The sequence below is a fragment of the Capra hircus genome, chromosome 7 (assembly GCF_001704415.2).
Source record: "Capra hircus breed San Clemente chromosome 7, ASM170441v1, whole genome shotgun sequence".
Classification (NCBI taxonomy): Eukaryota; Metazoa; Chordata; class Mammalia; order Artiodactyla; family Bovidae; genus Capra; species Capra hircus.
This window is the reverse complement of record NC_030814.1, coordinates 60,917,068-60,942,668: the sequence shown is the minus strand read 5'-3', so window position 1 is coordinate 60,942,668 and position 25,601 is coordinate 60,917,068. Positions and strand designations below refer to the sequence as shown.

The 25,601-nt window shown below is 36.6% G+C and overlaps 1 protein-coding gene across 1 annotated transcript; it reads right to left on the bottom strand.

The window, feature by feature from the left end:
• NME5 (NME/NM23 family member 5) lies at window positions 1,425-25,511 on the bottom strand. Its single transcript, XM_005682977.3, has 5 exons — window positions 24,856-25,511; window positions 19,092-19,297; window positions 18,029-18,129; window positions 11,177-11,295; window positions 1,425-1,603 (listed from the first exon to the last, which is right to left on the bottom strand). Exons 1-5 carry the CDS (start codon window positions 24,982-24,984, stop codon window positions 1,529-1,531), a joined length of 630 nt encoding a protein of 209 aa, XP_005683034.1. The 5' UTR covers window positions 24,985-25,511; the 3' UTR covers window positions 1,425-1,528.

Below are 25,601 nucleotides of genomic sequence, written 5' to 3'. Positions count from 1 at the left end.
CCAGCATAGCTTTTAACTGTCAGTGAGCATCTGGGCTTTATCTCAATTTACTTTGTGCTTCAGTTAACAAGATGTGAACTAACTAAGGTAACTGAGTCTTCACTCTACATTCTTTCTGCTTATGAGAGATTTCATAGGAATACTCTACTATTGGATAGTAGAAAGTGAAAGTTGCTCAGTTGTGTCTGACTCTGCAATCCCATGGATTATAGAGTCTATGGAATTCTCCAGGCCAGAATACTGGAGTGGGTAGCTTTTCCCTTCTCCAGGGGATCTTCCCAACCCAGGGATGAAACCCAGGTCTCCCGCATTGCAGGCGGATGCATCTTCATCAGCTGAGCCACCAGGGAGTGTGAGTTTTCCATGGAGGAAAAATAACTAAGCATGGGAAAGAACGCCCTAAGAGACCACAAAGCACCATCATATGCATTCTTTGGGCAAACTTGCCAGAAGGAGCACAAGTACACAGTCACCTTCTCAGAGTTTTCCAAAAAGTGCTCAGAGAGATGGAAGACCATGTCAGTTGAAAAATAAAATTTTGAAGGCATAGTAAAGGTAGACAAGGCCTTTATAACAGAGAAATAAAAACCTACATTCCTCCTAAAGGAGAAACAAAAAAGAAGCTCAAGGATCCCAATGCATACAAGAGGCTGCCTTCAGTTTTTCTCCTGTTCTTCCAAATCAAAAGAGAATATCCCAGCATACCCATTGGCAATGTTGCAAAGGAACTGGGAGAAACGTGGAACAGCATTTCAGCAGATGACAAACAGCTTTATGAAAAGAAGGCTACTAAGATAAAGAAAAAACATGGAGCAAAAAAGATAGTCATCAAGGTTGAAAAGAAGGAAGAGAAAGAGAAGGAAGTTGAAGATGATAATAATAAGTAAATTGATTCTAGTTTCCTGCTTGTCTAAAAGCATTTACCTCCCTGTGCACAACTCACTCTTTCTAAAGAAAAAAGAACTGTAAAGCTGTATAAGACTTTTTTTAAAAAACTGTATAGTTAACATACTACCAAATGTGTCTTTAGCTAGCCCTGCCCTGGTGGTATTTTCAATAGATACTAATTTTGCCTCATGTATTATGTGAGTTGTATTAATACACTGGCAAAGAAATGTAAAGTAGGTTCTTGTTGGTGCACAGCAAATATCAATTTTATATAGGGATGGTAGTTTTACCATCTTCAATTGTCTCTGATGCATCCTATATGAATTATTGTTCTCTTAACTGAACACCACTTTGTAACTGCAAAAATAAAAAGTTGCAATTGTTTTACTGACATTCTAAGTGCTTCTCATGTTAATACCATTTTCATATTAGAAAAAAATAATACCCCAAACTAATGTTTTGTCTTAGATAATGTTATCTGCTGCACAAAATAGATATTCTTTCTAAAATTTATTTTTAAGAAATAATTTCACATGTAGTTACATAAACCCTTAGGAGTTACTTTTTTCTTAAGTAGAAGCATGCCTTTTATAGTGAGACTGCTCATGATTTGTTCTTTGAGGGTTTTATTTTAGTAAGATTATTCTGCAACTGGATGATGACACAGTTTAGGTTTGTTGGGATTATTTTTCAGCAGCCAATCAGCTAGCCAAATCTATGGAAAAGAAAAAAAACCTTTATGTTAATTAATGTTCACATACTTTCTTCAATATATACTCTATCAATTTAAGTTTCCAAAATCACTTTAAGAATAAGAAAATGACCACTAAAAATTGAAACAATAAATATTATGTTAGACAATATTGTCAAGCATAGATTCAAATTGGAAAGAAAGGTAAAACTACGTTCACAAATAACATGACCCTTGTAAATACAGGTATAATATTCCTCCACCAGTTTATTGTACTTTGCAGATACAGCTTTTTTTTTTCTTTATAAATTGAAGGTTTTTGACCCCTCTGCATTGAGCAAGATTATCAGCATCATTTTTTCAAAAGCAATTGCTCACTTTGTGTCTCCATGTCTCTGTGTCTGCTAATTTTCATAATATTTCAAACATTTTCATTATTGTTAGATTTGTTATAGTGCTCTAGGGCTTCCCAAGTAGAGTGGTGGTAGAGAACACACCTGCCAATGTAGGAGACATAAGAGACGTGGGTTCCATCCCTGGGTCGAGAAGATCCCCCAGAGGAGGAAATGGCAACCCACTCCAGTATTCTTGCCTGGAGAATCCCATGGGCAAGAGGATAAAGGAGACTGGCGTGCTATAGTCCATAGAGTCACAAAGAGTCAGACATAACAGAAGTGACTTAACACACACATAGTGGTCTATGATCAGTGATCTTACTGCAAAAAAAAAATCATGATTCACTGAAGGCTAAGATGATGGTTAACAGTTTTTAGATTAAGTTATACACATTGTGTTTTTTAAGATATAATATTATTGTACACTTAATAGACTACAGAATAGTGTAACCCTTTTATATATGCATGGGGAAACCAAAAAACTTATATGACTTCCTTTACTGCAATACTTGCTTAACTGTCGTGCTCTGGAACCTAACTGGCAACATGTCCATGGGATGCCTGTATAAAAAATTCCAAAGAATCTAAGAAAGCTACTAGAGCCAATAAATGAATATGGCAAAGTTGCAGCTTACAAGATCAATACAGAAAATCAGTTGTGTTTCTACATACCAACAATGAATGATTCAAAAAGGAAATTAAGAAATCACTTTCATTTATAATAGCCTTGAAAAAATATCTAGGATTAATTAACCAACCTGTGTCCTGAAAATCATAAAACATTGCTGAAAGAAACTGAAAGATCTAAATAAATGGTAAGACATCTCATGTTCATGGATAGAAAGATTTAATAATGTTAAGATGCTAAGATGTCAATGCTACTCATAGTGATCTACAGATTCAACACAATTTGCATCAAATTTCCAACTGCTGTTTTTGCAGAAATGGAAAAGTCAATCCTTAAACTCATATAGAATTTCAAGGAGCTCCAAATAGCTAAAAAAGTCATGAAAGAAAACCAAACTAGAGAATTTTCCAATTTTGTTCTTCCCAATTTCAAAATCTTCTATAAAGGTACAGTGATCAAGACAATGAGGTATATAGATATACACACAGATAAATGGAATAGAATTGAGAGTCAGAAATAAACCCATATATATGACCAACAGATTTTTGACAATGGTTCCAAGCCCATTCAATGGAAAAGATACAGTCTCCACAACATATGGTACTTAGAAATTAGATTTCCACATGCAAAAAATGAAGTTGACCCCTATCTCACTTAATATAAAAAATTAATTCAAAGTTTGTCAATAACATAAATATAAGAGTTAAACTCATTAAAATCTTAGAAGAAAATAAAGCAATAAATCTTTATGACTTTGAATTTGACAATAGATTCTTAGATATGACACCATAAGCATAAGCAACAAAAAAAATTGGTAAATCAGACTTTATTAAATATTCAAAACCTTCACGTATCAAAGGACATTATCAACAAAGTTAAAGGACATGGGACTTCCCCTAGTGGCTCAAAGTGAAGAATCTGCCTGCCAATGCAGGAGACATGGGTTCGATCCCTGATCTGGGATGATGCCACATGCTGTGAAACAACTAAGCCTGTGTGCCACAACTATTGAGCCTGTGCTCCAGAGCCTGGGAACTGCAGCTACTAAGTCCACGTGCTACAACTACTGAAGCCTGAGCACCCTAGGGCATGGTGCTCCCAACAAGATAAGCCACCGTAATGAGAAGCCCTTGTACTGAAACTAGAGGGTAGCCTCCTCTTGCTGCAACTAGAAAAAAGCCCACACAGCAAAGAAGATCCAAAAATAATAAATAAAATTATTATTTTTTAAAGTGAAAGGACAACCTATAGAAAGGGAACATATATTTGCAAGTCATATAAAGATTTAAAATCTATAACACATAAAGAACTCCTGCAACTCAACAACAAAAACAATTAACAATGAGCAAAGAATATGAATATGAACAGACATTTCTCTGAAGAAAACATACAAATGGCCAGTAAACACTTGAAAAGAGGGTCAACATCATTTGTCATTAGGGAAATGCAAACCAAAGCCACAATGACAGGTTATTTCACATCTAATAAGATGGTTACAACTATTTAAAAAAAAAACAAAAACAAAAATGGAAAAGAACAAGTGTTGGCCAAGACATGGAGAAACTGAACACTCATGCATCGCTAGTGGGAATGTAAAAGGGTGCAGCTGCTGTGAAAAATAGCTTGGTGGTTACTCAATAAGCTAAACTCAGAATGATCATATGACCCAGAAAATTCACTGTTGAGTACTTACTTCAAAGAAATGAAAACAGGTACTCAAACAGATACACCAGTGTTCACTGCAACATTATGTACAATAGCCAGAAGGGAGAAACAATCTAAGTATCTATCAACAGATGAATGGATAAATAATATATATACATATATATATCATCAAATATTATTCAATATAAAAGGGATAAAATTCTAGTACATGCTACCACATGAACTTCAAAGGCATTATGACAAGTGACATAAGTCAGACACACACACAAAAACAAATATTATATAATTCTTATATGTAACATGTAAAATATCTAGAATAGACAAATTCATGGAGACAGAAAGACTAGAGGTTACTAAAGGGTGGCAGAAGAAGATAATGGGGAGTTATCGCTTAATGGTTACAGTGTTTCCGTTTAGGGTGATGAAAAAGTTTTGGAAATAGGTAGTCATGATGGCTATACAAAACTGTGATTATAATTAATGCCACTGAACTGTACACTTGAAAATGGTTAAAATGACAAAGTTTATCTTATATTTATCACCAAAAAAACAAAAAAATTGTTAAGTATATACAGAAGTACTGAAAATAATGTTAAAAACAATTGTTTATTGTGGTACTGTTATCAGAACATACAGCTCAACATAATGGAATACATGCTCACATATAGAATTTTATATGTGGTAAATGTGGCTTCATAAATCAATGTACAAGAACAACTGATCAGAAAAAAAATCAATTTAGATCTTCATTTTGTGATATATATAAAAGTAAATTCCAGAGACATAGGAAAGTTAAAAATGAAAAAAACTATTACTAGAAGAAAATAAAAGTGAATATTTAGCAAAACCTTCAATGGAATAGAACTTTCTAAACTTAGATGATAAAGTAAAACTCACAATGAGAAAAAAAATTAAGGTTTGACTTATTGAATATTATTTAAAAGGCAAAATTAGAAGTTAAACAAAAAGGAAATATTTTTGCAGCTAATAGAACAAGCTTTATATAACCAATACGTAAAGAATTCTTATACCTATCCTTCTCAAACTAATCCAAAAAACTGAAGAGGAAAAAAATGCTTCCAAGCTCATTCTAAGAGGCCAAGATTACCCTGACATCAAAACTAGACAAAACAACACCAGAAAAGAAAATTATAGGTCAGTATCACTGATAAGCATAGCAGCAAAAATCCTCAAAGAAAACTGAATTCTATACATTAAAAGAATCATACACCATGATCAAGTGGGACTTATTCCAGGGCTGCAAGGATGGTTCAGTTCCTGCAAATCAATGTAATACATCACATTCTGAAGTATAAAAACCATACAATCATCTTAACAGATGAAGAAAAAGCTTTTGACAAAATGCAACATCCATTTACAATAAAAATTCTCAGCAAAGTGAGTATAAAGGGACGATACCTCAACATAATAAAGATCATATATGACTAGCCCACAGTAACATCATACAAGAATGCCCACTTTTTCCACTTTTATTCAGCATAGTGTTAAAAGTCCTAGCCACAGCAATCAGAAAAAATTAATTAATTAAAAAAATAAAAGAAATCTGAACAGGAAAGGAAGAAGCAAAACTGTCACAATTTGAAGATAACATAATATTATAGAGAGAAAACCTTACAGAGACCACCAAAAAACTGTTAGAACTAATAAACTCAGTGAAGTTGCACAGTACAAATTTAATACAGAAATGTGTTGTTTCTATACTATCAACAAAAAGAGAAATTAAGAAATCAATCACATTTACAATTGCATTAAAAAAATACCTAAGAATAAATCTAAGGAGGTAAAAGACCTGTACTAAGAAAACTGTTATTACACTGATGAAACTGAAAACACAAACAAATGGAAAAATATGTTCCATTCATGAATTAGAATTACTATTGTTAAAATAACCATACTAACCACAAGATTTAATGCAATCCCTATCAAAATACCCATGGCATTTTCCACAGAACTAGAACAAATAATTCCAAAACTTGTATGGAAACACAAAAGACATTCAATAGCCAAAATGATCTTGAGAAACAAGAACAAAGCTAGAGGTATCACATGCCATCCAACCATTTCATCCTCTGTCACCTCCTTCTCCTCCTGCTTTAGTCTTTCCCACCATCAGGGTCTTTTCAAATGAGTCAGCTCTTCACATCAGGTGGCCAAAGTATTGGAGCTTCAGCTTCAGCATCAGTCCTTCCAATGAATATTCAGGGTTGATTTCCTTTAGGATTGGTTGGTTTGATTTCCTTGTTGTCCAAGGGACTCTCAAGAGTCTTCTCCAGCATTACAATTCAGAAGCATCAATTCTTCGGTACTCAGCCTTTTTTACTGTCCAGCTCTCACATCCATTCACGACCACTGGAAAAACCATAGCTTTAACTATACAGACCTTTGTTGGCAAAGTGATGTCTATGCTTTTTAATAGAGGACACTGCCGAGACAGAGCACGGCGGCAGGCTGACAAGATGCGAGCGTGGCGGCTCTGGGCCACAGTGCTGGTGGTGGGGGCGCTGGCGGGCATCAGCGTTGGAGGGCCCAACATCTGTGCCACATGAGGTGTGAGCTCCTGCCAGCAATGTCTGGCTGTGAGTCCCATGTGTGCCTGGTGCTCAGATGAGCTTTCTTAGGGCAGTCCCAACTAAGCCATGCCCTGTGGGGCCACCGAAGACAGGCGGGTCATGGTGGAGAGGTCTGATAGAATGTGGTCCACTGGAGAAGGGAATGGCAAACCACTTCAGTATTCTTGCCTTGACAACCCCATGAACAGTGTGGAAAGGCAAAATGATAGGATATTGAAAGAGGAACTCCCCAGGTCAGTAGGTGCCAAATATGCTACTGGCGATCAGTGGAGAAATAACTCCAGAAAGAATGAAGGGATGGAGCCAAAGCAAAAACAATACCCAGTTGTGGATGTGACTGGTGATAGAAGCAAGGTCCGATGCTATAAAGAGCAACACTGCATAGGAACCTGGAATGTTAGGTCCATGAATCAAGGCAAATTGGAAGTGGTCAAACAGGAGATGGCAAGAGTGAAATTGACATTCTAGGAATCAGCGAACTAAAATGGACTGGAATGGGTAAATTTAACTCAGATGACCATTATATCTACTACTGTGGGCAGGAATCCCTTAGAAGAAATGGAGTAGCCATCATGGTCAACAAAAGAGTCCGGAATGCAGTACTTGGATGCAATCTCAAAAACGACAGAATCATCTCTGTTCGTTTCCAAGGCAAACCATTCAATATCACAGTAATCCAACTCTATGCCCCAACCAGTAACACTGAAGAAGCTGAAGTTGAATGGTTCTATGAAGACCTACAAGTCCTTTTAGAACTAAAACCCAAAAAAGATGTGCTTTTCTTTATAGGGGACTGGAATGCAAAAGTAGGAAGTCAAGAAACACCTGGAGTAACAGGCAAATTTGGCCTTGGAATATGGAATGAAGCACGGCAAAGACTAATAGTTTTGCCAAGAAAACGCACTGGTCATAGCAAACACCCACTTCCAACAATATAAGAGAAGACTCTACACATGGACATCACCAGATGGTCAACACCAAAATCAGATTGATTATATTCTTTGCACCCAAATGGAGAAGCTCTATACAATCAACAAAAACAAGACCAGGAGTTGACTATGGCTCAGATCATGAACTCCTTATTGCCAAATTCAGACTTAAATTGAAGAAAGTAGGGAAAACCACTCAAGCATTCAGGTATGACCTAAATCAAATCCCTTACGATTATACAGTGGAAGTGAGAAATAGACTGAAGGGACTAGATCTGTTAGATAGAGTGCCTGATGAACTATGGATGGAGGTTCGTGACATTGTACAGGAGACAGGGATCAAGACCATCCCCATGGAAAAGAAATGCAAAAAAGCAAAATGGCTGTCTGGAGAGGCCTTACAAATAGCTGTGAAAAGAAGAGAAGTGAAAAGCAAAGGAGAAAAGGAAAGATATAAGCATCTGAATGCAGAGTTCCAAAGAATAGCAAGAAGAGATAAGAAAGCCTTCCTCAGCAATCAGTGCAAAGAAATAGAGGAAAACAATAGAGGAAAGACTAGAGATCTCTTTAAGAAAATTAGAGATACCAAGGGAACATTTCATGCAAAGATGAGCACAATAAAGGACAGAAATCATATGGACCTAACAGAGCAGAAGATATTAAGAAGAAGTGGCAAGAATACACAAAAGAACTGTACAAAAAAGATCTTCATGACCAAGATAATCACGATGGTAGGATCACTCATCTAGAGTCAGACATCCTGGAATGTGAAGTCAAGTGGGCCTTAGAAAGCATCACTACAAACAAAGCTAGTGGAGGTGGTGTTAATTCCAGTTGAGCTGTTTCAAATCCTGAAAGATGATGGAAGATGTGAAAGTGCTGCACTCTATATGCCAGCAAATTTGGATAACTCAGCAGTGGCCACAGGACTGGAAAAGGTCAGTTTTCATTCCAATCCCAAAGAAAGGCAATGCCAAAGAATGCTGAAACTACCACACAATTGCACTCATCTCACACGCTAGTCAAGTAATGCTCAAAATTCTCCAAGCCAGACTTCAGCAATACAAGAACCATGAACTTCCAGATGTTCAGGCTGGTTTTAGAAAAGGCAGAGGAACCAGAGATCAAATTGCCAATGTCTGCTAGATCATCAAAAAGGCAAGAGAGTTCCAGAAAAACACCTATTTCTGTTTTATTGACTATGCCAAAGCCTTTGACTGTGTGGATCACAATACACTGTGGAAAATTCTGAAAGAGATGGAAATACTAGACCACCTGACTTGCCTCTTGAGAAACCTATATGCAGGTCAGGAAGCAACAGTTAGAACTGGACATGAAACAACAGACCGGTTCCAAATAGGAAAAGGAGTACGTCAAGGCTGTATATTGTCATCTTGCCTATTTAACTTATATGCAGAGTACATCATGAGAAACTCTGGGCTGGAAGAAGCACAAGCTGGAATCAAGATTGCCGGAAGAAATATCAATAACCTCAGATATGCAGATGACACCACCCTTATGGTAGAACATGAAGAGGAACTAAAAAGCCTCTTGATGAAAGTGAAAGAGGAGTGAAAAAGTTGGCTTAAAGCTCAACATTGAGAAAATGAAGATCATGGCATCTGGTCTCATCACTTCATGGGAAATAGATGGGGAAATAGTGGAAACAGTGTCAGACTTTATTTTGGGGGGGCTCCAAAATCGCTGCAGATGGTGACTGCAGCCATGAAATTAAAAGATGCTTACTCATTAGAAGGAAAATTATGACCAACCTAAACAGCACACCAGGCCTCCCTGTCCATCTCATCTCCCGGAGTTCACTCAAACTCACGTCCGTCGAGTCCGTGATGCCATCCAGCCATCTCATCCTCTGTCGTCCCCTTCTCCTCCTGCCCCCAATCCCTCCCAGCATCAGTCTTTTCCAATGAGGCAACTCTTCGCATGAGGTGGCCAAAGTACTGGAGTTTCACCTTTAGCATCATTCCTTCCAAAGAACACCCAGGGCTGATCTCCTTTAGAATGGACTGGTTGGATCCCCTTGCAGTCCAAGGGACTCTCAAGAGTCTTCTCCAACACCACAGTTCAAAAGCATAAATTATTCAGCACTCAGCTTTCTTCACAGTCCAACTCTAGCATCCGTACATGACCACTGGAAAAACCATAGCATTGACTAAACGGACCTTTTTTTGGCAAAGTAATGTCTCTGCTTTTCAGTGTGCTATCTAGGTTGGTCATAGCTTTTCTTCCAAGGAGCAAGCATCTTTGAATTTAGGTGTCTGGAATCAGAGTTGAGTCCAGGCAAGATGACTTCAAGACAATGTTTAGGAAATGGAACCATGAGTATCTTTTTCTTCTCTTCTCTACGTTTTTCAGTAGTTTCAGGTTTCTTACTAAATTAAAATAAATACTATTTTCACAATGAAAGAGAATTATTAGAGAAATAACGTGTCAATGTTTTTCTTTTTGGTAAAAGTGGTAATGTTAACATGTGGGAAAGATTAAATCTTTTGTCTTTCAAAAAGGATTCCTTTTGAGAATTCTAACAAAGGCCAAACATATTATTTTGGTAGGGCTGATATTAAAATAACCTTCCCTGATTATCTCTAAGACTCTTCAGATGGGCGGAAGTATCTATAAGGAAGGATCCAGGCTGATAGTTGGCCCTGGATGATCATCCTACGTCCTCATACCCAACAGTTCTTCCACCTGAATGAGCAATGTTGAGGCATCAAGTATGTGAATAAATGCAAATCTTCTATTCAGAAAATTTAGATATCACGAGAAATAAAAATAATGAACAAAATTCAAGTGTATATCTAATTTTATCATTTGATTATATAAATTATACACAAAAACAATGCTGAGCAATTGAAGGATGCAATGACTGAAAACGTACTTAAAATGTTTTTTAAGAGTCAAAACACAGCAAGAAAATAAGCACAGTTGATCCTGGAGCAACAGAGATTTGAACTGTGGGGGTCCACTTACGTGGAGCCTTTTTTCAATAGTAAATACGACAGTACTACACAATTCACAACTGGCTGAACACAGGATGCAGAAATCACAGATACAGAGGAACTGAGGATACGAGGGCCTACTATAAATTATATGCCAGATTTTTTTTTAAGTATTTATTTATTTTGGCTGCACTGGGTCTTAGTTGTTGCACATGGGAGCTCTTAGTATGCCAGACTTTTGACTGTGCAAAGGGTCAGTGCCCCTAAGTCCTACTCTTACTCAAGGGTCAACTGTAATCAAATGTCATACAAAAGGAAGTATCTAAAATGTATATAAAATAGCTTTAAGTGACTTTCTATATATTTCAAAGAATATTTTAATTCTGAAAGCTATAGACAGTATTCTTCAGTATGAATAAAAAGATTTCTTACAAAAGGATCTGCTGGTTTTTGCTTACAAAGTTCTGTGAGTCCTTTAAGCAGAGTTGGCGTTACATACAAATTTAAATAGTCCTTAGCAGCTTGTCCAACTGGAATGGGCTCAACAATCACTGTAAATACAAATGTATTCCCGTTAAAGCTAACATAAATGATGAAATATTACAGTCATTAAAAAGGACACATTCAAAGAAATTTTAATGACATGAGAAATACTTAGTTTTTCTTTTTTTAAAAAAGTAAACAGAAATAGATACATAGTGAATAGTTTTTTCAAAAACACAATCACACACACACACAAATAAGACTCATACAAATAGCAAAAAATACATCAATATATTGATAGTGCTCACACACAAGATTCTGATTATGTTTTCAACAATCTCCTTTTTTGCATTTCCATTTCCTTTTTTTAACAGTAAATACATAATGGACAATGTTATGAAAAGCTGAAAGAATATATATAATCTAGATTAATTTATCATAAAAATTAACTCCTATCAACAAAATGGAGGCAGTTTGCACAGTGGAAAATCCCATGGACAGAGGAGCGTAGTAGGCTACAGTCCATGGGGTCGCAAAGAGTCAGACATGACTGAGTGACTTCACTTCACTTCACTTCACAGATATAAGAGTGAATAATACATGCTTCTTGCTCTCTTATAAACTATTGAATATACACATAAGTCCTATTTATTGATAGTATATATTAATATTGCTGCTTATTTTTCAATTGTTAAAATAAATTAGATCTAAGATTTAAGGAAATTTTAGTCTTTTCAGCTTTGTTTGAACACTATAGGTGACCCAGACTTGCAATACAACAAAAAACACATTTCTACCAGAAACAAAAAGGGTCCCAGTATCTCTATATTCTTGCCATTGATTATAGCTATTCTAGTGGGTAAGAAAAAGTATCTCATGGTGCTTTCGATTCGCATTTCCTCAGTGATTATACTGAGCACTTTTTCATGTACTTATTAGCCTGTTATCTTTTGTGAAATACCTATTCAAATCTTTTGCACAGTTTTTAATTCAGTTGTTTGTATTGAGTTGTAAAAATTCTTTATATTAATATATTCTAGATACAAGTGCTTTATCTGATATATGATTTGCAAGTATATTCTCCCAGTCTATGATTTATTTTTTCATACGTTTAACGATGACTTTTTAAGAAGAAAAGCTTTGAATTTTGATGTAGTCCAATGTATCAATATTTTATTTTACAGATCATATTTGTGATATCATATGTAAGAACTCTTTGTCCAACTCAAGGTAATAAAGATTTTCTATATTTTCTTCCAGTTAGAAGAGTTTGTGATATGAGCTCCTTTTTGCTTAGCAGTCAGTCAGGAATGATATACAAAACCCCTCAAAATGATGAGTCACTAAAGCAAGTTATAAAGATATTCTAGGACATATTCCTAATCCTTGAAAAAGCTGGTGCTCTTCCTAAAAACCAAAGCTAGTTTTTAGCTCTTATGTTTAGGTCTATTTGTGTATAGTGTGAAGCAAGGGTCTATGCTGGTTTTTGTTTTCGCATGCGGATATCCAGTTGTCTTTGCACCATTTGTTGAATAGATCACCCTCTCCCCATCAAATTGTCTAGGCACTTTCATCGAAAATCAATTGGCCATAAATGTAAGAATCTACTTCTAGATTCTCAATCCTGCTTCATTGATCTTTATGTCTATCCTTACGTCAGGACCATACAGCCTTAATTACTGTGGTTTCATAATAGGTTGAAATCAGGCTAGTGGAAGTCTTCCAACTTTGTTCTTCACTTTCAAAATTGCCTTAGCTCTTCTAGATACTTTGTAATTCCATATACGTTTTGGAATTGACTTGTTAATTTCTACATAAAAGCATGCATAGACTTTGATAGGGACTGCATTAAATTTATCCACCAAATTAGAGTGAACTGTCATCTTGACAATATTGACTCTTCTGATCCAGGAAAGTGTTAGTTGCTCGGTTGTGTCCCACTCTTTGCAAACACATGGATTGTAGTCCGTCAAGCTCCTGTGTTCATGGAATTCTCCAGGCAAGAAAACTGGAGTGGATTGCCATTTCCTTTTCTAAGAGACCTTCCTCACCCAAAGATCGAAACCAGGTCTCCCACATCGCAGGCAGATTCTTTACCACCTGAGTTAGCAGGGAAGCCCCTAAAAGGGGATGTCTATTTATTTAGATATTCTTTCATTTCTCTCAGCAACATTTTGTTTTGTACTCTTCAGTGCACAAGAACTGCACTTCTTTTGTTAAATTTCTTCTTAAATATCTTATTGATTTTGATGCTATTGTGGATAAAATTGTTTATCTTCATTTTTGGATTGTTTCTCTATTTTTGAAAATCATTTATTATTTGTCTCTGGCTATTTATTATTTGAATTTTGGAGACTTTCCACTAACCTGATTTCAAAACCTTTAATGAGGAACAACTGACACTTGGCTGCTGGGGAAGGGAGGCCAAGCCTGGCTGGTACCCTGAGGCTTGGGAGACTTGGCTTTTCAAATAATATCAGAATTCCTCCTGGGAACATTGGCTCTATCCATGCTTGGTACCTCTGAGATGAACTGATGTTTCTCTGAGAAGAACTGATAAATTGGAGCTATGGTTCGAAAGAAGTCCTGTTCTTGGTTACTTGACTACTTAATGATTGAAGGGGTCAGGCACCCAAGCAGTAATAGTGTGGCCCAGATTCTGGAACTGCTACTAGATGAGTACTGTGTGCAACAGCTAAAGTTTGAGGGCGACACCTCAGTGTCAGTCATTGAAGAGGGCCTGGAACTTCCAGAAGATGAGGAGAAGAAGAGATAGGAAGAGGGCCTTCCTAATGGCTCAGTGGTAAAGAACTCATCTGCCAGTGCATGAGATAAGGGTTTGATCCTTGGTCCAGGAGGATCCCACATGCTGTAGAGCAATGAAGCCCGTGTGCCAAACTGAGCCTGTGCTCTGGAGCCTGGGAACTCCAACTACTGAGTACACATGCAGAAACTACTGAAGCTTGTGCACTGTAGAGCCCATACTCTGCAACAAGAGAAACCACTACAATAAGAAGCCCATGCACTGCAACTAGAGAGCAGACCCGCTTACAGCAAGTAAAGAAAAGCCTACACAATAACAAAGACTCAGCACAGCCCAAAATAAATAAGAAACAGGAAAAGAAAAAGTTTCAAACCCTCTGCAAAAATGATGGTTGTATCAAACCTACTGGTGACATCCCTGTGCTGCATTGTCACGAGCACGCACAGCTGGATAGCAAACATGGAAAGAATCACGAAGGCTCAAGCCCTAAGAGATAACTCAACAATAGGTTATAGCGATAGTGAAGTTGCTCAGTCGTGTCCGACTCTTTGCAACCCCATGGACTGTAGACTGCAGGCTCCTCTGACCATAGGATTTTCCAGGCAAGGATACTGGAGTGGGTTGCCATTTCCTTCTCCAGGGGGTCTTCCCGACCCAGGGATTGGACCCAGGTCTCCCACATTGCAGGCAGTCTCTTTACCATCTGAGCCACCAGGGAAGCCCTGGCAGCAAAGAAGCACCTGGAGGTAAACCCCAGACCATTTCATCATCAAGACCCTGAAGCAAAAGGCTGATAATAATGACAAGTCTTTGAAGGACCAGGTAATCCTACTGTATGAAGTGGCTCTCCTATCTTGACTCATGCTAACAGGGTCTACAGAATGATCAAATTTGGTCTTGGTATCCACAAGAATGACCCCACTACTGACAACAGCAATGCTGCCATAACTGAGGAGATGTCGCCCTTGGAAGGAGATGATGACCCTTCTCATATGGAAGAAGTAGACTAAGCTCTGCCTGAGGATTACGTGGTTACGTGTTCAACACTCTGTCTCCATTTCTTCTGATAACATGTTTTCAAGTATTTATTTTTATTAGCATTTAAAAATATGTATGGCATGACAACTGCTTTAGGGGAAAGTTAAGATTTCTATTAAGTGTGATACTTTAGGCACTGAAGTAGAGCTAGCTTTCTTTCCTAGTTTCATGTTGGCTTATTTTAACAGACAGAAGTAGTGTTTGTTGTAAGGTGTATGTAACCTATGTTAACTTCTCAGTCTGAAGTGTTTAGGTATCAAGCAGATTTTTAGTGGACCAAATCTCATCACTAAAGTGTTCTGAAGTATATACCTTGATGTTTAAAAGAAAAGTACTCATTAAAGCAACTTTCATTTTCTGGGATCTAGTTTTTAAACCTTCCAACCCCTACAGTCATAGTACCACATGTGCCAGGACCCTAGAAATTAGTATGCTAAACTGAACCAACTTGATGGGAGTCACTATCCATATATAGGGATTGTTTTATAAAGGAAAATAATATTTAGAATAGCAAAATTATAAGCCTACATAGGCATGTTGCAAAGCCATTTGAAAAATAACTCAGAACAAGTTTTGTGAGTGGAAATGTAGTGTTCAAGCCACACACTTAAGAGTTGAAACAAATATAGATATATAAAAAAGAAAAATCCTATTATGAAACCACAATATTAAGACTGTATGGTACTGACATAAGAACAGACTATAAAGATCAATGAAGCAGAATTGAGAATCTAAAAGTAGATACTTACATATATGGCCAACTGATTTTTGACAACAGAGTTGGATGAATTAATGAGAAACTAAAACGTGCTTTCATGTTTCTCACATAAATTTTCACTGTACTTTTAAAGGCTTTTACATGGCAGAAGTTATACACTGCACTGTATATTTATTTTTCTGGCCTTTTCAAATAAAATCATCTTGAGAGAGCAAGGAAATCTTATTCATTTTTGTATTTCTGGCACAACTCAATAAAACTTGCTGAATGAATGGAATGTAGTAAAGCTTTGAATCTTTGTAACTTGCTTTAGTGACTTATCATATAGGGTTCTGTACACAGTTCCTCACTGCTAAGCAAGAAGGAGCTCATATCACAAACTCCAAAAACCTTCTCTCAAGGACTTCACATTCTCATAGCAAGACATCTGTAGTGAAGTAGGTAATCATTTGTATCTGTCCTACAACTGCTGCTTCTCAAATGTCTAAGAGGATTAATTAATTAATAATATCAAAAGCAATACAAACTAACAGCGTAAGGATATAACCCTATGAGTAACACGGGCTTCTAAAAATTTTGTTCCACTTAAGATAAATGAGTTTTTAACTCTATTTTAGTTAAAAGCTAAGGAGAAAAAGTATAATTCACTAGTAGGACAAGATCTAAACATCTACCACATCAAAAAACATCTCATGTTCAAGATGTGCCCCAAATAATACAGAAGCAGGAGAAATACAAGCAGGAGTGACAGATGAAACAAGACTGGTCTAAATTAACTATACTTCAATTTTTTTAAAAAAAGCAGACAGACCAAAATCGTTGAAACTGAATGCTGGGTTCATTAGTGGCTTATTATACTATGTGATCTTTGTTGTCGTTCACTCAGTCATGTCTGACTCTCTGTGACCCCATGGACTGCAGCACGCCAGGCTTCCCTATCCTTCACCATCTCCCCAAGTTTGCTCAAACTCATGTCCGTTGAGTTAGTGATGCCATCCAATCATCTCGTCCTCTGTCATCCCCTTCTCCTCCTGCTTTCCCAGCATCAGGGTCTTTTCTAATGAGTCAGCTCTTCCCAACAGGTGGCCGAAGTATTGGAGCTTCAGCTTCAGTCCTTCCAATGAATATTCAGGACTGATTTCCTTTAGGATGAACTGGTTGGATCTCCCTGCAGTCCAAGGAACTCTCAAGAGTCTTCTCCAACATCACAGTTCAATAGCATCAATTTGTCAGCACTCAATCTTCTTTATGGGCTCTCACATCCATACACAACTACTGGAAAATCCACAGCTTTGACTAGATGGACCTTTGTTGGCAAAGTAATGTCCCTGCTTTTTAATATGTTGTCTAGATTGGTCATAGCTTTTCTTCCAAAGAGCAAGCATCTTTTAATTTCATGGCTGCTATGCTATCTCCTTTTGTGTAAATATTCCAAAATAAAAACAGCTCCAAAGAAAAAGACACCTTAAGGAGATAGATACGACAGAAATTTCTGTCACAGTAAGAATTAAGTATGTAGTAAGCAAATCCTTTTGTGTATAGATATCTTTAAAACAGTTTTTGTTTGTTCAAAAATCCAAACTTTTAAATCTCCAAGACAATTTTCAGTTTTCTTTGAATAAATCTTTAGCAGAAAAATACTGAGGAATAGGTCTAAATTACTGAGAGGAAAAAAAGGCCAAAAATTTTTTTCAAAACTGTCCAATGCTTTGACTTTTTTCTATATAATGAAAATCACCAAATTTCTTTTCTGCTCTAAAAATAAGAACATCAGTGTCATTCCTCATGATACCCACTTCTAAAAAGTTTATAACTTCACAGGATAGAAACAAAAAAAAGGGGATGGAGAACTATGAATTTCATAAAAGCATGAGTGTTTGTTAGATAAACAGTAAACTGTTATTAGAGAATATGGCAAATCCATCAAAAGTGCCAAAGAAGAGTCTCTTTTCATTTGTAACAAATTTGACTAATGCATTTAGGGATAACTAAAAGGAGTAATAACACAGAAGAAAAACCCTTGATATGCCCAGTCCAAAATAAAGGAAAGAAAGGTAAACTCCTTTCTTTCAAAAGATTCCCTAGAGGTCACAATTTCATTCTGAGAAAAACATTAAGTTTTCTATTCTTGGCTTCAAATTGTTAAGTTACTACAACTTGAAAATACAACAGAATATACTGGAGATAAACCCTGTTATCTTCTTTCCCAGCTACATCTCCAAAATTAAGAGAGAAAGCAAACAAGTAAAAGCAATTAACTAATTACTCATTTGTAACTCACCTGCAGGAAACATGAATCGAATTTCTCTTTCTGCTGCAGCAAAATCATTACTTCCATGAAGTGCATTTCTTAGTTCATCTGTGCCATAAATCGCCCTCAGACTGAAAGCAAGTTAGAAATGATGACCACCCAATCTGACATTCTTTCCTTACTTTTTACTTATGTATTCTACTTAGAAATTTTACAGAAGCATCTCCACTTCTCACATATGGAGGTTTTAATCTATTTTAACTTTAAGTATAAATCTATCTACATGACGGAGAAGGCAACGGCACCCCACTCCAGTACTCTTGCCTGGAAAATCCCATGGATGGAGGAGCCTGGTAGGCTGCAGTCCATGGGGTCGCAAAGTTGGACACGACTGAGCGACTTCACTTTCACTTTTCACTTTCATGCATTGTAGAAGGAAATGGCAACCCACTCCAGTGTTCTTGCCTGGAGAATCCCTGGGATGGGGGAGCCTGGTGGGCTGCCGTCTATGGGGTCGCACAGAGTCGGACACGACTGAAGCGACTTAGCAGCAGCAGTAGTATCTACATGTGGGTCAAATATATTTAAATATGTAGGAGAGATATACTGGAAAAATAGTTATCTGGGTGAAAAAGAGGTGTTATCTTGTGACAATTGAAAAAACAATGGTATTTTCAAAAGTGTCAAGAACTCAATGTCCTCTGGTTTCTAAACATTAAAGATAATGCTGAAAATCTGAGTTTCTAATCTCTATTACTAACATTCAACGAAATACCATCCCAATTTTCCCATGAAAATTCCTATACCAGTGGCAGTTTAATTCAAGAATGAGAGAAAAATAAGGCTAGTTAACCATATATCAAACATTCTCTGAGACCTTTTGTGGTATTTGCTATTAAAGTACACATTTATGTAGTTAAAACACATAATGGACCTTCCCCACCCAACCCTGCATCACCACCAAAAAAAAAAAAAAAAAAAAAAATCAGGTTATTCAGGAAAACTTTCAAATTAAAGTAAATTCTTATTACAATGAAATCAGATTTTTTTTCATTTTCATAGTTGTATTCCATTTCTCCCCTAGGAAAGTTACCTGTCTGGGTGTGTCTCCTTAGCTACTAAGCTATTACTTGGTCCCAAGAGTTCTTTCCAGTAAGAGATGGCATTATATCTAGCTAATATCATGGCAACAAGTGGTCCAGAACTCATGTAAGCTGTTAAATTGGGGAAAAACATTTTCCCATATTGTTCCACATAAAAGTTACTACAGTGCTCAGGGCTGAGATGTAGTTTTCTTCTCTAAAAGAGAAACAAAGTCAACAAAAGCATTATTGACAGTTCAGTAACACCTCATTAATTCACTAATGGGGTTCCCTTGTGGCTCAGCTGGTAAAGAATCCACCTGCAATGAAGGAGACCTGGAGAATTCCATGAACTGTATGTATAATCCATGTGATCACAAAGAGTTGGACATGACTGAGTGACTTTCCCAAGTCACTAATAACTTGAAATAGTACCAATCTGACCACAAAAGACACACGTGTACCCCAATGTTCATTGCAGCATGGTTTACAATAGCCAGGGCATACAAGCAACCTAGCTGTCCATCAGCAGACAAATGGACAAGAAAGCTGTGATACATATACACCATGGAATATTATTCAGCTATTAAAAAAGAATGCATGTGAATCAGTTCTAATGAGGTAGATGAAACTGGAGCCTATTATACAGAGTGAAGTAAGTCAGAAAGAAAAACACCAATACAGTATATTAATGCATCTATATGGAACTTAGAAAGATGGTAACGATGTCCCTATATGTGAGACAGCAAAAGAGACACAGATGTAAAGAACAGACTTTTGGACTATGTGCGAGAAGGCAAGGGTGGGATGATTTGAGAGAATAGCATTGAAACATGTATATTACCATATGTGAAACAGAATGCCAGTCCAGGTTCAATGCATGAGACACAGCACTCGGGGCCAGTACAGGGATGACCCTGAGGGATGGGATGGGGAGGGAAGTGGGAAGGGGGTTCAGGATGGGGAACACATGTACACCCATGGCTGATTCATGTCAATGTATGGCAAAAACCACTACAATATTATAAAGTAATTAGCCTCCAATTAAATAAAAAAATTTTTAATGTAGGTTTTAAATAAGAATTATTACTTAAGAAAAACTACTCTTGTTTGGCAGCCTCCTTCAACCTATGGTATGTTAATGGTGGCTCAGCAATAAAGAATCCACTTGCCAGTGCAGAAGAAACAGGTTCGATCCCTGGGTCAGGAAGATCCCCTGGAGAAGGAAATGGCAACCCACTCCTGTATTCTTGTATGGGAAATCTCATGCACAGAGGAGCCTGGAGGACTACAGGCCTTGGGATCACAAAAAAGAGTCAGACAGGACTTAGTGACTAAAAAACAAAAACAATATTAATGACAAAATAATCTTCTCTCCTTAAAGTAAAAACATGCCAATCTTCAATATCTTGTTAATACGTATTTCGTATAAAGTAAAAAATACTTTAGAATATTCCAAATTCATCTTTCCCTAACTATTTGTGAAATTTCCCTACATTATTCTAGAGAACTGGTCTCATTATGGTGCAACATGATGCAGTAAACAAGGTTTTCACTTGTTTCCTTATTCTGGTTCTGCCATAAATATGTTGACTCAGAAAGAGCTTAAGATAAGTAGTTAGCATTAAGCTTGTTAATTTGAAAGAAAATAAAATGTTTGAGACAAAGAAATATTAATTTTTTTCACAAATGAGAAGCTATATGAATTAAATTTTTAAAAATCATAGAAGCAACGTCAGTCATTCTTCCAATTTTTCTATCTTAACTCCATTCACAAGTCACTTCCTGGTTACTCAATTGCTGTTTAGAGAAACCAAATCTAATCACAGGCAAAAATGACAAATCTACCATCATTCAGCTATCTAAGATCCACATTTATTGCTCATTAAACACCTGGAATAAAAGAATTTGTATTTCCAAAAAAACCCCACAAAACTATCCTATGTCTTCAGGTTTCAGAAACTTGATAAAATTGCTTGGTTTGTAGAGAGGGATCTAAACTGCCCCAGTTCAAGAAGCCTGGAAAGATGCTTACTAGGTAGTTCAGCACTACTATGAACAGGCTCTACTGGACAAAAACTAACATTCTCACAGTCAAGGATCAGTTATGGAAGCTGATGGAAGTTATGGACTAAGTCACTTCAGTCGTGTCAACTCTTTGTAACCCCATGGGCTGTAGTCCTCCAGGCTCCTCTGTCCATGGGATTTCTCCAGGCAAGAATACTAGAGTGGGCTGCCATTTCCTTCTCCAGGGATCGTCCTGACCCAGGGATCAAACCAAAGTCTCTACGTCTCCTGCAAGCAGGTTCTTTACCACTAGCACCACCTGGGAAGCTCTAGTACTACTAAAAAAAAAAAGGTGCTGACAACTGTTTTCATATTAAAATTCATATAGTCAAGAAATAGAAGAAATCTGAGAAGTGATAACAGCACTTGATTTAGTATAATCATTGATTCTATTATTTTAAAATTAAGACATGCCTGTATCTGTGATTCTTATGCTTACTGGTTTGAGTAATTTCGTTGTTGCTGGGTTAAAAATCTCATCTGTTGCACTGTAAGCACTTAACTGCCACATATCCCTTAACAAGCAAGGGAAGCTATCTTTTGCAGGTATGCCAGCTAATGTAGCATAATTTTAAAACCTGAGGGCTCATTTTAAAGTAAAGCTGATAATGAATCAATGATTCCATCAATTGCTTCCAAATTAGATCAGATAAACTTTTTTGTAATTTAGATTAATATTTTCACAAGATAATTCTCTGGCAGTCCAGTGGTTAGGATGCTGTGCTTTCACTGTAGAGGGCATGGATTCAATCCCTGGTCAGGGAACTAAATCCTGCAAGCCACGGCCAAAAGATAAGTAAATAAACAAAAAAACAAAGTATTTTCACAAAGAGAAGTGAACTTAATATCAGAAAAGGAGGTTGGTCCAGTGGGTAAGACTCTGCGCTCCCAATTCAGGGGGCCCTGGTTCAATCCCTGGTCAAGGAACTAGACCCCACATGCCACAAGAGTTTGCTGTGGCCCCTACCAATAAAAAACAAAAAAAAAGGTCCTGCATGCAGCAACTAAAGATCCTGAGTGCTACAACCAGCACAGCCAAATAAATAAATTAAATATAAAAAAAAAGGAACCAATAGTTTGTTTTAACACAGGAAAGACTGCCACCTACTAAATGAACACATCATTTTTTAGAAGGTTTTTTCCTAGATAGGAAAAGAAAGCCTCAAGTTCAATGAACTCTCAACTACAATAAAGCCTATTTTAAAGCATATAATACACAGGACAAAAATTATTCCACTGACAAGAGATACCTGGAACAGCAAAGTCACAGAGACAAAAAGTAGAATAGTGTTACCAAGGACTGGGGAGAGGGCTAAGCAGAGAGCTGTTAATGGGTACAGAGTGTCAGTTTGAGATGATGAAAAAGTTCTAGATATGGTCAGTGGTGAGTTGCACAACAATGTGAAGGTACTCTAATGCCCTTGAACTGAAACAGTTACAACAGTAAATTTTATGTTGTATATATTTTATCATAATTAAACCAAAAAGAAGCACACTACATACCAAGATGTTCTTTGGTTTAAAACTTATTGCTGACTAGAGAAAGTGTTAAATATTAACATTTACACTGTTTTTTTATAAGAAGTTTTAATTTCTAATTATTGCTTGCTGCTTAATTATTTTTTCACTAATTCTTTTCAAACTTCTAAAAATCAAATTGGAAACTTTATCTTATTTGTATGTTTTGTCTTTCTTCTAAAATTAATGAGTAACATACTTCAGGGATTAAAACATTCAAAGCAATATAAAAAGGTTCATACTGAAAAATTTCATTCCCATTCCTGTCCTAATTCAGCCTGTTCTTCCTTACCTTCTATATGCAACCATTTTTTACTGTTTATTTAAAATTCATTTTGTAAAGTCTTCTAAATTCATTTTGTAAATACTGGCAAACATGAATATATATTATTTTTTCTCTTTCTATCATAGAAAAAAGCTACACATTGTTCTGCATCTTGCTTTTTTCCCTAGCAGGACACAGAGAGGTTCTTCATTGCTCTTTTTATAATTAGTTGCATAGTATTCAATTTGGCAAATTCGTCAGGGTGAATTTAACCAATTTCCTAATGTGGGGTTATTTTCAATTTTTTGCTTGTAAATAAACAATGCTACAAAAAATTACCTAGATATATGGCACTGCATATTAATACACAAGTTATAGGAGAGATTCCCAGAAGTAGTACTGCTGGGTCAAACGGAAGATGCATCTGTAAATATTGATAGATAATTGCCAGATTCCCTTCCATAGGGGTTATGTCATTTACTTTTATATTCTTGCCAGATGGTAGTTCAGTGTCATTTTAATTTGCTTTTTTCCTGCTTAGAGATTGAGTATCCTTTACCATGTTTTAGTAGCATTTTTATTTCTTTGACCATCCACATGTACTGCCCATTTTCAACCGAATTTTTATCCTGTTTTAGGAGCTTTTTATACATTTGGGAGATTACTCTTTATGAGTTACAAGTATTTTTTCCAAGTTTGTCACCTGTGTTTTGCCTTTGCTTATTATGCTTATTTGGCCATGCTCAAGTTTTTTATGTTTATATTTTTATCAATCTTTTATTTTACAGTACCCAGTAAAAACGCTGTCCCCTTCCGAGAATAAAAAGAAATTCAGCCATTTTTCTTCTAGAGTTTATATGGTTTAGTTTTTTAATATTTAAATGTCAAATTCACTTGGAATTTATCCTGGTATATATAGTGTAATATTTGAATCCAAGTTTTTTTTTTTTAAGTGGCTACCCAGTTTCCTAACATTTATTTAAAAGCTCATCTTTATCTGAATCTTTTAATTATATTAATTATTTCTTAAGACTTTCCCTTATACTACTCCCTTAAATTTTCTTGTAGCATCTCACCCTCAGCCTCCACGTATCCTTCTAAGTTCATTTAAAAACCCATCTTCTGAAGACTGAAGTTATCTTTTTTATTTTTTAAAAGACTCAACAAGCAATATGACAGTCAATAAATATAATAAAAAGTGAAATTTCAAATAAGAATGGTACAAAAAAGGAAAATTAAAAATATTCCATTCTATTTGACAGTCTTTATATATTCAAACTACTAACTGCAGAACAAGGAAAAGGCTTAAAACATTAAATTAAAAAAAAAACACAACAGTCTAAAAATTCATCAAGAGAAGATCAAGTAAATAAACTGTGGTTTATTAGGACAGAAGAGTATTTACACAGAAGTTAGATTCAGAAGTAATGATCTGGCATGCTATCTGAGGGAGGGTAAAGAGGGTCCAGGGAGGGCGACTGTCCTACTTTATGGGGGAAACATATTTGTAAATGCATACAAAAATTCTGGAAGAAAATAAAGTGTTAAGTGATTGTCTCTGCAGATTGAGAGTTGATGGGAAAAAGAAGCTTTACTTCTCATTTTATATATTTTTAAACTGTGAAAATACTTTCTGGAAAATTATCACATATAACTTTTATATTCAGAAGAGTAAACCTAAATTTCATGCTAAATACAAAGGATTGAACTGGGCTAACACATATACATAAACATTTTCAAAAGGTAAAATCAAAGGTATTCTAAAACAAGTTTAGGGATATAACTCTATGAGTAAGAAGAGCTTTCAAACATATCTTTTATTTAAGATAAAGTGAATTTTTAATTCTATTTTAGCTAAAAGCTAAGGCAGAAAAGTCTAGCTCAGTAGAGAGGAAAAAAATATGATCATACTGCCCAGAAGTTACCTGAACAATGGTGAATCCAGATCTGAGAATAATATCTTGTATCTCCTCCTCTTTGTCAACAATATCTGGTTTGATAATAGCCAGAGTCTTTTCTACGTAGATCTGAGGTGGGGGCATTGATAGCTCCATTCTGGCTTTTGAGCTACAATTTAAGATCCTTCACGCGAATCAACTGCAATGACATGCACCCGCACCCCCAACTTAATGTAATTGTGACTAAACAGCATTATCAGGTGCTTGATTTTTATCAATTTATAAAGCTGGAAACTGTCGGAGTTTTTTCCACAAGCAGTGTCTCAATATTTTTACTGTCTCCTGCCATGGGTTTTCCTAGGTGCTTTCATTAAATTAGGAGAGCCCAAGGAACAAGACAAAGCCGAGGACCCGAGGAGCCCAGGAGGAGACTAGGTCTGCAACTCTCCACGCCACTCAGCACCACCCTCCACAGTGCACACACACACACCCTCTCTCCACCCCCTTCCGCCACCAGGACGCTTAGGGTAAGGCCCGGCTGGAAAGCAGAATTCCTGGGTCCCCTGAATCTCTGTGGGCTGCACCCCCAGATTTCTTCAGAGTCCGGCCCTCATCTGGGCACTCACCTTAGCCTGGGCTCCTTTAGTGTCACAGATTGTTGCTAGGAGACCAGAAACCCAGCTTAGAGACGGTGGCTGCAGAGGGCCAATTCCAGTAGAGCACTTCACAGTCTTTGGCTAGCTCCTTTTAGCCAAGAAAGGGAACCCACCACA

Excerpts from the sequence above, each read along its gene's own strand:
- NME5 (XM_005682977.3), bottom strand. The coding sequence starts at position 24,984 with ATGGAGCTATCAATGCCCCCACCTCAGATCTACGTAGAAAAGACTCTG. Across the intron at positions 19,298-24,855 it reads CTGGATTCACCATTGTTCAG|AGAAGAAAACTACATCTCAG; the intron begins GTAACTTCTGGG and ends TTTCTCTTTTAG. Across the intron at positions 11,296-18,028 it reads TCGATTCATGTTTCCTGCAG|TGATTGTTGAGCCCATTCCA; the intron begins GTGAGTTACAAA and ends TTGTATTTACAG.